Source organism: Chelonia mydas, chromosome 8, assembly GCF_015237465.2.
Source record: "Chelonia mydas isolate rCheMyd1 chromosome 8, rCheMyd1.pri.v2, whole genome shotgun sequence".
NCBI classification, from domain to species: Eukaryota; Metazoa; Chordata; order Testudines; family Cheloniidae; genus Chelonia; species Chelonia mydas.
The window spans coordinates 78542823-78556072 of NC_057854.1; the positions used below are offsets into that span (position 1 = coordinate 78542823).

General features: G+C 39.0%; 1 protein-coding gene across 10 annotated transcripts in view; it reads left to right on the top strand.

Annotated features, from left to right (window-relative positions):
- Nucleotides 1–13019, top strand: part of TTLL7 (tubulin tyrosine ligase like 7) — a 110591-nt gene extending 97572 nt beyond the window's left edge. For 6 of the 10 annotated variants that reach the window (XM_043521011.1, XM_043521010.1, XM_037907722.2 and 3 more), the window contains one exon: nt 3312–13019. In XM_043521011.1, the coding sequence (XP_043376946.1) occupies nt 3312–3429 (118 nt within the window). In that variant the 3' untranslated portion in view covers nt 3430–13019. Of the gene's footprint in view, nt 1–26; nt 146–331; nt 350–3311 lie in introns of those variants that run through there. The other 4 variants (XR_006283306.1, XR_005226599.2, XR_006283305.1 and 1 more) reach the window with 2 other exon arrangements.
- Nucleotides 13020–13250: the final 231 nt, after the last annotated feature.

Sequence of the window (13250 nt, forward strand, 5' to 3'; positions counted from 1 at the left end):
AACTTGCCTTTCTTCCTTTTCCTCAGATTCCTCAGAGTAATTGATTCCTGGTTTGCATTCCTAGGAGTGCCCTAACATGTATTACTCAGCTGGCTTCACAACCACTGTGGGATCCCACAAGAGCATAGCTCCAGGCCATGGTCAGGTAAGTGCCATCTGACTTACTGTGTTGTACAGTTTTGCAAAGTTTACTTCTAAAAACTGCAGACATAACAGTTTTTCTTATTGTATTTCCCAAAGTGTATAAACATTGTTAAAACCTTGCAAAACAGCACAATATAGTAAAAAATAAAAATAAAAAATTGGCACTTACCTGACTCTCCATGCGCAGGGTCAGTTCTTCAGCAGAGTTATAATATTGTCAGCATGCTGACTCTTACTGAAACATCACTAGGAGTGGAGAGCCAGTGATCTGTGACGCAATGGTCCTGAATTGCAGAATTAAAGGTAAGTTTCAGATTTATGTTCTGAATGCTTCTCTTATCCTAGTAATTTGGATCATTCAGTACATAAACCTACAAATGGGTTGTTCATTTTAAAAGTCATGCAGTTCTGTGCAAGGGCAGTGTTTATTCCTTAAAATAGCAAATACATTTAGAATGTCCTACAGAAAATAAACGCAATATATGTTATCAGTTAAACCTACTGTATGACTTAATTGCTTAAGCAATATGTCTTTTACTAGTTATTTGATATATTAAACTTTCTGCTATTGTCATGTGAATGTTTCAGGGGCTCTAACATAATTTAATACCAGCTGGAAACAGAAGCTGATTGTTCACAGCAAAAGTAGAGGTAATTTAGCCACAAAATGAACCATATGCAATATTCATATACAAATGAACTTATAATAGTAGAGTGGTAAAATAAAAAAAAAGATGAAACAAAGTAATTCTTACTTCCACCATTAATACATGGTCATTTTTTTCAATTAAAAACCAGCCATAACTGTTCAGACCAATCAAATCACTGTAGTGTATTGCCTAGCTAACAGGCCTGCTTTGGCCATTTTCTGTGACTCTGTTGAAGTCCAATGGAAGTGTAATCATGGATTTCAAATGTGAGCAGAATCAGGCCCTCTGTTTTAGATAAGTGCATAGCAGTTACAAAACAGTAACTTACTTCTATATCTGTAGTACCATAGTTGTCAGGATAACTTTGATTAAAAGCTACAACCAGTCTGCATTTATCTCAAAAAACATTACATTTATATTATGGCTACAACTAAGCATTATGTTCTGGCTAAAAAAGGGGCTTCCTATTTTCTTTATGGGAAAAAAACTTTTATATCAGCTGGGTTTGCTTGTATTTGTCCAGCCAGCCCTAATATGTACAAGGTAACAGTGACGTTATTTCCCTTGAGTAACCACTACACAATTTCACGTTGCACCTGGGTTTGTATTTTTAAGCTATCAAGGAAATTATATTAAAGGATTTTCACTGATAATAATTTTGTTCACTACTATTGTGATATAGTATAAGTAAGACCCTGTAAACTGCAGCATATGGGCAGAGAGTGATTTAAAGCTATTTTTTTTTCATAACTGTAAAGTTTCATTTGTATAGCTCTGTTGGGCTTTCTTGAGAGGGAAACGATTTTCAGGCTACGTTTATGTGCACTTTTTTGGCAGCTTTGTCAGATGCATCTCCAGTTTCAATTGGCTATTTGTACATTTTTGGCACTTTACACATTACTGTATGTCTAATTCCCAGTGATACTGTTCCTGATGGAAAACCAGTCATTATTTTAACTTTATTGCATAGGACAAGCTCAAATTGTTAAACATATTTCAAAAATAATTTTCACTGTACAGTTCAGTGGTCCCAGAGCTCTTGTTATCAGACATTAGTGGGAATACCAAGGTAAATGATCAATTATGTTTTCTTCACAAAATAAAAATAAGAGTAAATGCTGTGAAAACACAGCCAGACTTCTTTTCCAGTCAGGATACTCAAATCTCATAACACATGCTTTTTTAAAAAACAGCCTCTGACCTTTTGAATCCTAACAAAATTCACTTCTAAAAGAAACTTGAAGGAAAGTGGTCATCCCCAACCCCAATTCCCCCTGCTGGTTAGATCCTCAAACAAGCATAGATGTCACATCTCACACCTCATCAGCACTGCTCAGATGTTCTTGCTCCCAAATCTTGTGAGATACTGAGCACCTCTGCACAAAAGGTGCTTGCCCCCCATGAGATCAGGCCCTTTGTTTGTAGCAAATTGATTAGCCTTTGGCAATAATGGCCTTCCTCAGGGCTTAAACAAACCAAACATTTACACTTTCTTATAGAGCAGATGTTTCCCATTAACAGTCATGACATTGCCCCTTTCCCTGTGATTAGTAGGATTAATCCTCAGAACTCTTCCAATGCACTCGCTCAGCATCAATCAATATGATTCCCTAGAATGCTGCTACACTTCTTAAACAATACATTATATAATCTGTGGTGTATGTAATCTGTTCTAGCATTGCCCATCACTCATGAAATTTTGATTTAATGTGGATGTTTTGTATAGTTTTTTGTGCTCATCTAATGACTCCTGCAATTAATTATAAGAACTGGTAATAAACAGATTTAATATTAAGCAACAGATGATGAATGTTTGTAATGTTGTCTAAAACATATCCTATAGCTAGTCTGATTTAAAAAAAGATAACTGAGTCACTGATTAATGAATGATGAATTAGTAGATTGCAGAAAATTGGGGGTTTGCATTACTTGGATGGAGGTGGTGGCATGCCGATATTTAAAACAACTAGGGATAGTCCAATGATTAGAGAAGAAAACTGGGATTCAAAACTACACGTTTTTTTATTGCCTGGCTTTGCCACTGAATTGCTGTTTCACTTTTTACAGATCAGTTAATCTCTGTGTCTCAGTTTTTAACCCATTTTTAATCTGGGAAAAATAATACTATTCTAACTGAGATCCTTAGGAGACAGATTAGAAATAGCTTTGCATAAGTGACTGTTTTCTCGTTTTTTGTTTTTTTTTTCCTATAAAGGGCTGGCTATTGCAAGCATTTAACATCTTTACCATTAAGAAATCAGTGGCAAAATGTATGACCCAAAGTAGGCTGCAGTTTTGCTATGGCTGTCTATAGGTTGTAATAAATAATAATAATAAATATTTATTTATTAAACCTTTTCTTTTGTTGTCTGAGACAAAGGCCTGCCACACGGTACTCCATGTGTGAATGTACATAAAGTCTGACATACCAGGATTATAATGTGAGGCACATGCATGACTAATGCCTTTGAATATTATCTTTGCAGTTAAATTCCACTTTTTTAAAATCATTTTTAGGTATTTACTGCCAGGACCTTCACAGTTAATCATGAAAACATCCTCCAACTTTATCTGCACTTCATCTGGAATGCCTCGCTCTAACATATTGTTTGCACCCAGGTATAGCCACTTGTGAAACAAAGAGAAGAGTGCCACGCTTGATAAATAATGGCATTCCATTTTTCCACTTTAAATTTGTGAGGGAGCTGAATATAAGCACTGTTATATTTGCTACAGTACATAAAATTTAGCTGAAATCCTACTGTAAAAGCATAACCTTTCTGGAAATGTAATAAACATTGTTAAGTTGTTTACACAAATATGTGAATGTCCAGATCTTGCTAGGTTTATAAGTAATTCCTTCCTACTAGAAATGTTATTTTTGCTGCAATATATAAAATTGAGTTAATCTTGAAGATCCTATTACAGTGTTAAATTAGGTACAATATCTTTTAACTTGAAATATATTTATTGTAAATCATACTGTTCATTCTCTCCTAGATAAGCCTGTTGTAGAACAGTAATGGTAATTAAATATAAGTCGTCTGATCATTTCTATAGCACATTTTAAAATATTGTAAAAGCAAGATCTAATATACAGACATTTGTATTTCTCCTATGAAATTACAAGGTATGTGTAATATTGTTTTTCAGTAAGGACATAAAGTATCTTTTAGTCTAAATGAAGACAATCCAGAGGGTAAATATTCAAATATGCCAGTTCTGGCAAATAGCTTCCAGTTGGATCCTTGTAATAAAACAGAAGGCAACGGTTATTGTCAGATCTTCCTTCAACCTTCTTGTGTCTTGTGCCTTTCAGTTTCATTTGGGATCAAGTAGTAACCTACAACTCATAAAAGAGCCATGCATATTTTCTTCCATTCTGCTGCACAAGTGATGAAGCAGACATTTTTCAGAATTACTGCAGTGCAACAGTATCCTCTCTAAACCTTAAAATAGTATGATTTGGTTTGGTTTTCACTGTAGGGTGCATTATATATTGTAGAATGTATACTCTAATGGACAGTATTTTCTAGACTTGCTGAAATCCTAACAAAATGGTTGAAGGTACAATTAATTAGATTTGTTACTCAAATTCAGCTTTGCAGACCTGGCTGAGTGACACAATAAGAACTTGATATGTTCATGAGCCAGATCCTGAAGGCAGAGGTGATTTGAAGTGTGATCTACAAAACGTAATTTTAAGAGTCTCTCAATATCCACACTTGTCCCATTAATCCCTATACATCAGAGATCCACAAACTGTGGGGCATGCTCCCCTAGGGTGGGGCACCAAGGAACATTTGCAGGGGGGTGTGGTGGGCTGGGTCAGCTCCTACAGGGGGCAGGGAGGAAGGGTCACTGAGCCCCATTCATAGCTTTGCTCCAGCCATGGCCCCAGCTCCCTGCCTGATCCCGTCACAGCCTTGGCACTGCTCTGCATTTGGCTGGGGGCTTGGCTTCCAGGCCGCACCATGGCCCAGCTGTGGCCCCGCTCCCAGTTCCACCCCAGCCTCGGACCCTGGCCATGGCTCCATCCCCAGGCCCAGACCCACCCCCAGCTGCAGCTCCAGCCTCAGACCCTTACCCCGTCAGTGTCCCCTTCCCCTAACCATGACCCCACTCCTGGCCATGGTTCCAGGGGGGTGCAGACAGAGGGAAGGGGGCACAATCCTCAAAAGTTTGGGGACTACTGCTGTACATGTACATCCTAATAAGTAATTTTTAAAAATGAATCCCGTTTGTAACCAATTAACTGCCTTGTTCCTGTTTGGTGTCAAATGCCTGTTCACTCACTAGTGAAAGTGGTCTTACAAAAATATTTTTATAGTTATTTTCCAGAGACAATGTACTAAATAGGGTGGTAGCCTAATGGCCTTTCTGCCAGAGCATTACATGCTTTTTCCTACTCACTGACTGGGGACATGAAAATTTCTCTGGGATTGATTTTTGAAACCTTGGCTAGAGCCTACCAAATAGGAAATTTTGACATCTATGCTTTTGCCTATCCAAGTTCCATACCTGTAAGATGACCATTCATAATAGCATGACTGTTTCCTAGATTTTTTTAAATGTATTATGCATTTACAATTTGACTCCGAGGCTGATCAGATACAGGCAATCTACTAGTCTGGCAGAATCTCTTCCTCTTCCCTGGTAATGCTGGTTTGCTCACACAGCATGCTCCCATCAGTCCACTTGATGTATCGCTGTGGGCCATACAGTGGTGACAGCCGATAATGCAAATTACATAGGTTTTACAGGTAATCGCAACAAAATCCGTAAATCCGTCCCTCCAGGGAGTGCTAATGTACAGTGGTCTCCACAGTATTCTGCTTTTGGCCATAGGGGAAATTTGGATCAGTGTCCAAAGGTGCTGAGCAAGGGGACTGGGCAGTCTCTCTGGCTAATTTTGCCAGCAGTAGAATTTTTAAATATAGGGCATTAAGTACAGATATGCAAGCTAGGTAGAACTAGAGAAATCAAGGGTATGTGTGGGATGTACACAAATGTATCAAGTGATTGGTTTAAGTTTTCAAAAATGATTTTAGCTGATATTTCATTGTGTTCTTATTTCTGATGAGCCATGCTGGAGTGGTATATAGTTATTAAATCAATATTTCAGCAGAATACAGTAATCCTAAATACTTTTAATCTCTGCCATGTGTACGAGCTGTCTACTCTATAGTTAAAGGGGACTGTGTCAGGGACAGTTACAATCAGGTTCTATATGGTAGTATAAACCAGCTCACCAGCCAGTGCATCAAAGCTCCCAACAGCAGCAAAATTTCAGTTCCTTTCTTCAAGGATAGGTTTATGAGTCAAAACCAAGACAGTCTAACTTAAATCAAACAAGTAAACCACATCCTGCTGGTTAGCCCATTTCAAAGTCCTTTTCCTTCACCCAGGGCCTCCTGCAGATCTCTCTGTAACTGGGCTGCTTGCTATTCTTTTATCTGATGAGGAGGTAATCTGCAGGCTATCACCTGATTCCTGACCTCAAACCTGTCACCTGATAGGCAGCTAATTAATCATAGGTGGAGCTAAGCCTATCCCCCTTAAAGGGCCAGCCCAACCTGTGAGAAGGTCCACAACTATATTTCCAAATTGTATTAGAGTCTTAGACATGTTTTAACCAAAAGAGGGGGGATGTGGTTGTAATTGCACTATATGTACAACAAATGACTAAAATAAAACTAGTTGTATATAACTTATAATAAATGATCACAAAGAAAATGCCAAATGATATAAAAATAAGATTTCTGCATAGCTTTAGCATATGAATTCTATATATTTTAGATTAATATGATGTTTCCAAACCTGTAGGATAGACCTCCACTATAGCCCTTAGGAAGGCTTGAGAAGAGACCCACGGGAGGCAGGGAAAACTGCATTAGCCTGGATCTATTCTAACCGGCACTGCAACTCTGAAAGGATAATGAACAGTAGCAGCCCAGATTCTCCTTCTTCCAAATAAAAGTACTCATTTTGCTCAGCCCACTGTGTAAGAGAGTTCACAGGATAAGATACGCTAATTACTACAAATAAACTGCAGATTTCATTTTTTGAAAGTCCTGGAGACAGCCACCTTGCTAAAACAATAAATCCCTTTTGAGGGACAGACTAAGCCTTCTGCTTTAGTAACTTTACAATCTTGAAAAATTGTCGACATTTAGACAAATTATACATTTTTACAGTGTGTGGGGCAGCAAATGTAGGATTTTCCCATTCAGTGTTACAGTGTCCTGCCATCCATTTGAAAACATAACTTATAACCATAGTCCCCCACCCACCCCGCCAAAACCTAGCCCATTATGTGGATTTTGTGCATTGATAGGAGAGCAGATTTTTTAAAAGTCTGAAACTGTCTGCTTATTCTCTCTCTCTCTCTCTCTCTGTTCCTCCTCCCACTCACCCTTAGTTTACCAGAAAGCAGACACAATCCTCAGGTATCTGGACATTTATAGCTGTCATATACCTGGGGGCTGACTCTGCACATGTGTTTAGCTCCCATTCTAGACCATCACAGTTACATGTGCTTCCGGCTTCTTTGGAGAATTGTTCCTAGAAATAGCTTCTAAATATTGAAACTAATTTAGAAACTGGTTTGCTGTCTCTTATACTGTGTGCTAGTGTAAAAATGACTATACTTTAAGGCAGGATTGACACTTCTAGGACCACACTGAGAAATACCAATTACAAAAACTTAAGAAGACTTCACACTTTATTTGTGATGACAAGCAGTTCTTACCTTATGAACATTTATGATGATGATACTTGCTCTTACCGCCTTTACTGGGAGAAAATTCCTATTGAAATCTGTAGGTGTTTTGTCTGTATGGACTGCAGAATTGGCTTCTAGGAGCGAGCAAAATGGGTGCCATTTTCCTTAATGGAAAAGCTAGTGGTGCAAATATGTTAATAGTTTGAGTGTTTTAAATAAAGCACTAGGTCCAGTAATTTCCCACCCTAAAAAAAGTGCAATATAAAACTGCTTTTGCAGTTCTTGGTAACAAACTCAGGAGTCCAAATATAAAGGCAGAACAGCACAGCAGGCACTATACGTTAAGCATTACTTTTCCGAGGTAATGTAAGAAAAGAACCTAATAGCCCACTTGGTGGACTTTGGCCTTAGAATCATAGAATATCAGGGTTGGAAGGGACCTCAGGAGGTCATCTAGTCCAACCCCCTGCTCAAAGCAGGACCAATCCCCAATTAAATCGTCCCAGCCAAGGCTTTGTCAAGCCTGACCTTAAAAACTTCTAAGGAAGGAGATTCTACCACCTCCCTAGGTAACGCATTCCAGTGTTTCACCACCCTCCTAGTGAAAAAGTTTTTCCTAATATCCAACCTAAACCTCCCCCACTGCAACTTGAGACCATTACTCCTTGTCCTGTCCTCTTCTACCACTGAGAATAGTCTAGAACCATCCTCTCTGGAACCACCTCTCAGGTAGTTGAAAGCAGCTATCAAATCCCCCCTCATTCTTCTCTTCTGCAGACTAAACAATCCCAGTTCCCTCAGCCTCTCCTCATAAGTCATGCCTTCAGGGTAAAGTTTTGTCTGAAAATGAATTTCTTGTCTTCATTATAGAAAAGTCAGTCTACACTATGGCAGTTACTTTACTGTGTAGGAAAATGTACAGCTAAAATCTGACGAGTAAGTCAGATTGAGTGGGGGGAGGGATAGGTCAGTGGTTTGAGCATTAGCTTGCTAAACCCAGGGTTGTGAGTTCAATCTTTGAAGGGGTCATTTAGGGATCTGGGGCAAAAATTGGGGATTGGTCCTGTTTTGAGCAGGGGGTTGGACTAGATGATCTCCTGAGATCCCTTCCAACCCTGATAGTCTATGATTTCTTAGTCATGACAAGGACTTCTAGGAAAGTTTTTGTTTTGAATAATAAGGTACAGATTGAGTTTACATTTTATCTCTCTTTCCATATCTTCTAAATGTAAAGACGGAACTGTATTGGAGTTACATAACATCTAATTTAGGTATATCATATGAAATACTGAAAAAGAGCTAACTTGGAGCTCTTTGATTTATTCCTGTTTTCAGATAAAGTTCATTTTTAAGAGCTCTGTTAACTTGAATATTTGTCATTCTTCTGACTTGCTACTATTTTTGTTGCATTTTTTCTGTAGGAAAGTTTTCCTGCATTAATTGTTGTTCTTCATCTAAGTTCTTTGCTCTGTAGGGGGTCACCCCTAGGCAGAAGGCCAATACAAAGTCTCTGCACCATCTAAATTCCTTATAAGCCCTCAAATAGTGCCTTTAGTGGGACTTAATGGACCATGAGCTTATGCTAATCCTCAGCTCAGGCGTGAGTTTCAATGTAATTCAAGTGAAAGGGGCTGTTAAAGGAGAGTGTTCCCTCAAAGGTAAACAGTCTGATCCTTTTCTCCTGTAGGCATATCCTAAAGGATGCTGAGTTCCTAAAACGCTAATTGATGCCAGTGGAAGTTACAAGTACTCAGCACCTCCACGGAGGTAGTTTATTGAATTCAGTGGTAATTTTGCCACTTATGTCACTGGGAGCAGGAGTAGGCTTTAATTTTGAGGCTGTGTGGCTGGAACTCTTTTTTTTTTTTTCGTCCACTGTTCCTACTTTCAGAAAAAAAGACAACATTCTGTGTTGAAGAGCAACGTAGAAATATTTTAGTCCATGCTGCTAACGTTTGTATTTATATTTATTAAAATTTTCTGATAGGACATACTGAGAATGGTGTCAGGGTCCTGCTTAGTATCGTGTTACATGGGTATAAGCACTGTGGATACTAGACAATATTCTGATTCATGATTTGGATAATGGAACATAGAGTGTGCTTATAAAATCTGCAGATGGCACCAAGCTGGGAAGGGATGCTAGCATTCTGGAAGACAGGATTAGAATTCAAAACAACCTCGCCAAATTAGAGAATTGTTCTGAAATCAACAAGATGAAATTCAGTAAAGACAAGTGCAAAGTCCTTCACTTAGGGAAAGAAAATTCAAATGCACAGCTACAAAATAGGGAATAACTGGCTAGGTGGAAGTACAGCTGAAAAGGATCTGGTGCTTACAGTGGATCACAAATTGAATATGAGTTAACAATGTGCTGCAGGTGCAGAAAAGGGTAATATTCTGTGGTATGTTTAGTCTTGAGAAAAGAAGATTGAGGGGGGACCTGATAAGTCTTCAGATGTGTTAAGGGATGCTATAAAGAGGATGGTGATCAATTGTTCTCCATGTCCAGTGAAAGAAGGATGAGAAGTAATAAATAAAGAAGCAAGGAGATTTAGGTTAGATATTAGGGAAAAGCTTTCTAACTGTAAATATAGTTAAGCTCTGGAATAGGCTTCCCAGTGAGATTATGGAATCCCCATCATTGGAGGTTTTTAAGAACAGGCTGGGCAAACTTGTCAGGGATAGTTGATGTTTACTTGGTCCTGCCTCAGCGTAGAGGGCTACACTGGATGACCACTTGAGATCCCTTCCAGCTGTACATTTCTATGATTCTATGGATTCCTGGATGCAGCTCATACTCTCATAGGCTCTCTTGCACTGAGCAAAAGTCAACTCCACCTTTTAGACTGTAAGCTCTTTGGAAGGGACTGTCATTTTCTATTTTTGTTAAGTGACACAATAGGGCCTCACCCTGTTTGAGGTCTGTAAGTGGTTCTCACAGTACAAATGATAAATAACAGTTGAAACTAGTTTGTATAGCTCCTTAAACACCCCTGATTATTTCTAATGTATTTACAGCTGTGTGGAGCAAAAAAGGGAACATAGTGTTCAGTGAAATGGGCTCTGGCAGTTCCCAGAGCCATTATTTAATATTTTATAGTGGCTCAAATGGCTGCATAGCAGTCTTAGTCACCCAGAAAACTTACCCCGCCAAGAGCTAGACTAACAGCCACTGTTATGAAGAAGTAGAGGCCTGTAACTGAGTGACACACACATGCCTTCTCCTTTCCAGTGCATTAGTCAAACAGCTGAGCATTGTTGTTGCAGTAGAAACAACACAGGATCATGGGGACTGCTAGACATGGAGCATGTTGCTGAGCATGGTTTTGTACAACTCACAGCTGCAGATTTGTGTTATAGCAGCATATGCACTGATGTAATAGTAGTAAGTGCAGTGATGTTGCTATGAGGCACTGACTTCAATGAAAATTGAGGGCGTTTAGCACCTCCCAGGATCAGGTCCTAAGTGGACAAGAGCTGTCTGATGTGCCAGGCGCATCTTCATGGATCTGCGTATAGCATTTTCACTTAGGTCTATTCTTGTTCTGGCCACATGTATTGTCCAGGTGAAAGTCCCTCAGTAGGGCATGGAAGACACTGTATTTCTTAAAGCCCTGCTTCCCCACATAATGCAAACAAGGAGCGGGAATACAACCAATAAAACTAAGACCACCTAGTAATAGTCACGGGGGTATGATTTTCTTCCACCCCCAACTGCCCGCTCTCTTAGGTCTGATTCTTGCTTCAGACTGGCATGCTGCAGAGCAGGATGACTACTTCCTCATGCAGGGCTTTCCCTGGGCACTGGAGTAAATTCTTGCCCCACACTACTGTAGGGTGGGCCTCTTGCTTTCTATTCTACTCACTCAGAGTGTCAGAGTACCTCCAGCCTGACTGAAACAACAGAATATAGGGAAGTGGGACAACCATCCCATGGTTTAAGGTCAGCCAGATTGTTACCAGTTGCTGCTGTTTTTAACGCAGTACACAACCAAAGACACCCCAGAAAACATAGGCCAGTTTGGGAGCAGATCTGAAGACTAAGATGATCTGATATTTGTAACAATTGTTTTGTACCAGTGATGGTATTCTAAGCTTGTTTGCACATCCTCCTGGTCTTTTTTTGTTGACTTGTTTCATTAGTGGTAAGGTCAGCCATGGTGATATCATCAAAACAATGTATTTGGGTAACATTCAACATGAACCAAAGCCTGCATTTGGCATGTGCCAAGTTTGGAGTAGCATAGAAACCCACACGTGGTCAGCAGCCCTTCCAGCACACTCTAGTGTCTTGCTGTTGTCAGCCCCATATCCTCCTTTCATCTTGAAAGCAGAACCCCGTAAAGTCAAACACACTGACTCAAATCTGTTGGCAGCTGTTGACTTCCTATCTCCTCCTCCCTGTTAACACCAATGGCCCAGGCCTGCTAATGACAAGCAACTATTCCTCCTTTGCTCCACAGATATGCTTCTGAGGGTCATTAGAGTCCGGCCATGCACCAGGTGTCTTTTCTTTGCTCCATAGAAGCTAGCCCCAATTATAACTATGTATTTCTGAAAAAACAATGTAAGAACTAATATTCTTTATATTTACTAGCTTACAAGCTACTGACATCTTATTTGCTCAAGTTGTTACAACTTTCAGAGTACTGTGGCTGTCTGGCATGATACAGGAAGGCAAAGATACCACTGAACTTTCTTTTGGAAGTGCAAATATTTTCAGACCTCATTTTTCAGCCCAGTCAACGCATGCAAACAGTAAATATTGCATATGCTGTAACCTCCAAATATTAACTGGATTGATACAAATTTGGGATTTGAGGATAAGGTTAATAATAATGAATTTGCTAACATGATTCAAACTATTCTCATGTGCTTTCCTATCTGTCTTTGAATGCAAATGTTGTTACAAAGAAAATGCTTGAAATGTCAACATAATATGCAATTTACATAGTTTTGTCATGGCCCTGTATATATGAAGCTTATTTCAGTTACTCAAATATGTATAATAATAAAAAAACGGTCTAACATAAGAAGGCTGTAGTATGTAATCAGATGGCTACTTTTGCTTTACAAACACTCACATTGTTTTAGCAGTGGAAAAAGCTTAGCTCCCAATTAAGCTTTCGGAATGATGGGATATATTTCATAGTAATTGTCGTCTTCTGCACTGACTTCAACAGCACTACAGGGATGACTTTACCAGCTATTAAAGTCAAGTCAAGTAAATAAAATCTGTATACATTTTTGTTTTAGTTGGCTGTAATATAACCTGTTCTAAAATTCTAGAAGGGCAGTTGTATATCTTCTTTTTTTTGGATCAAGCATTATAGCAACACCCCGTAGTGCTAAAATAGCTAAGGTTGTGTCAGCATTTCTGTGACATACGAGTTTATACTTTACTTGGATTGCAATTTAGCACACAAAATCTCAGCTGGAAGTACAATACCTTTACTATGGTCATTTAAACAACAATAAATTTGGCAATTTTTAAGTTATGCCACTGTGGTTTTCCTTCTTTAAAGAAACAAAACAAAACTGTTTGAAACGTTGTGTGTGTGTCATTCAAAAGCAACTTTGATTTCTTTGTATATTAATTGGTGAAGGACTTGTTTTTTAACATAGTCCAGGCATTGACCGGTCTAGTCTTGCTGTCTTCATGCAGCTATTCTCCCATTAACTTCAATCCACAGTTTTATTCCTGTGTGTGAGTGGGATTTTACCTGAGG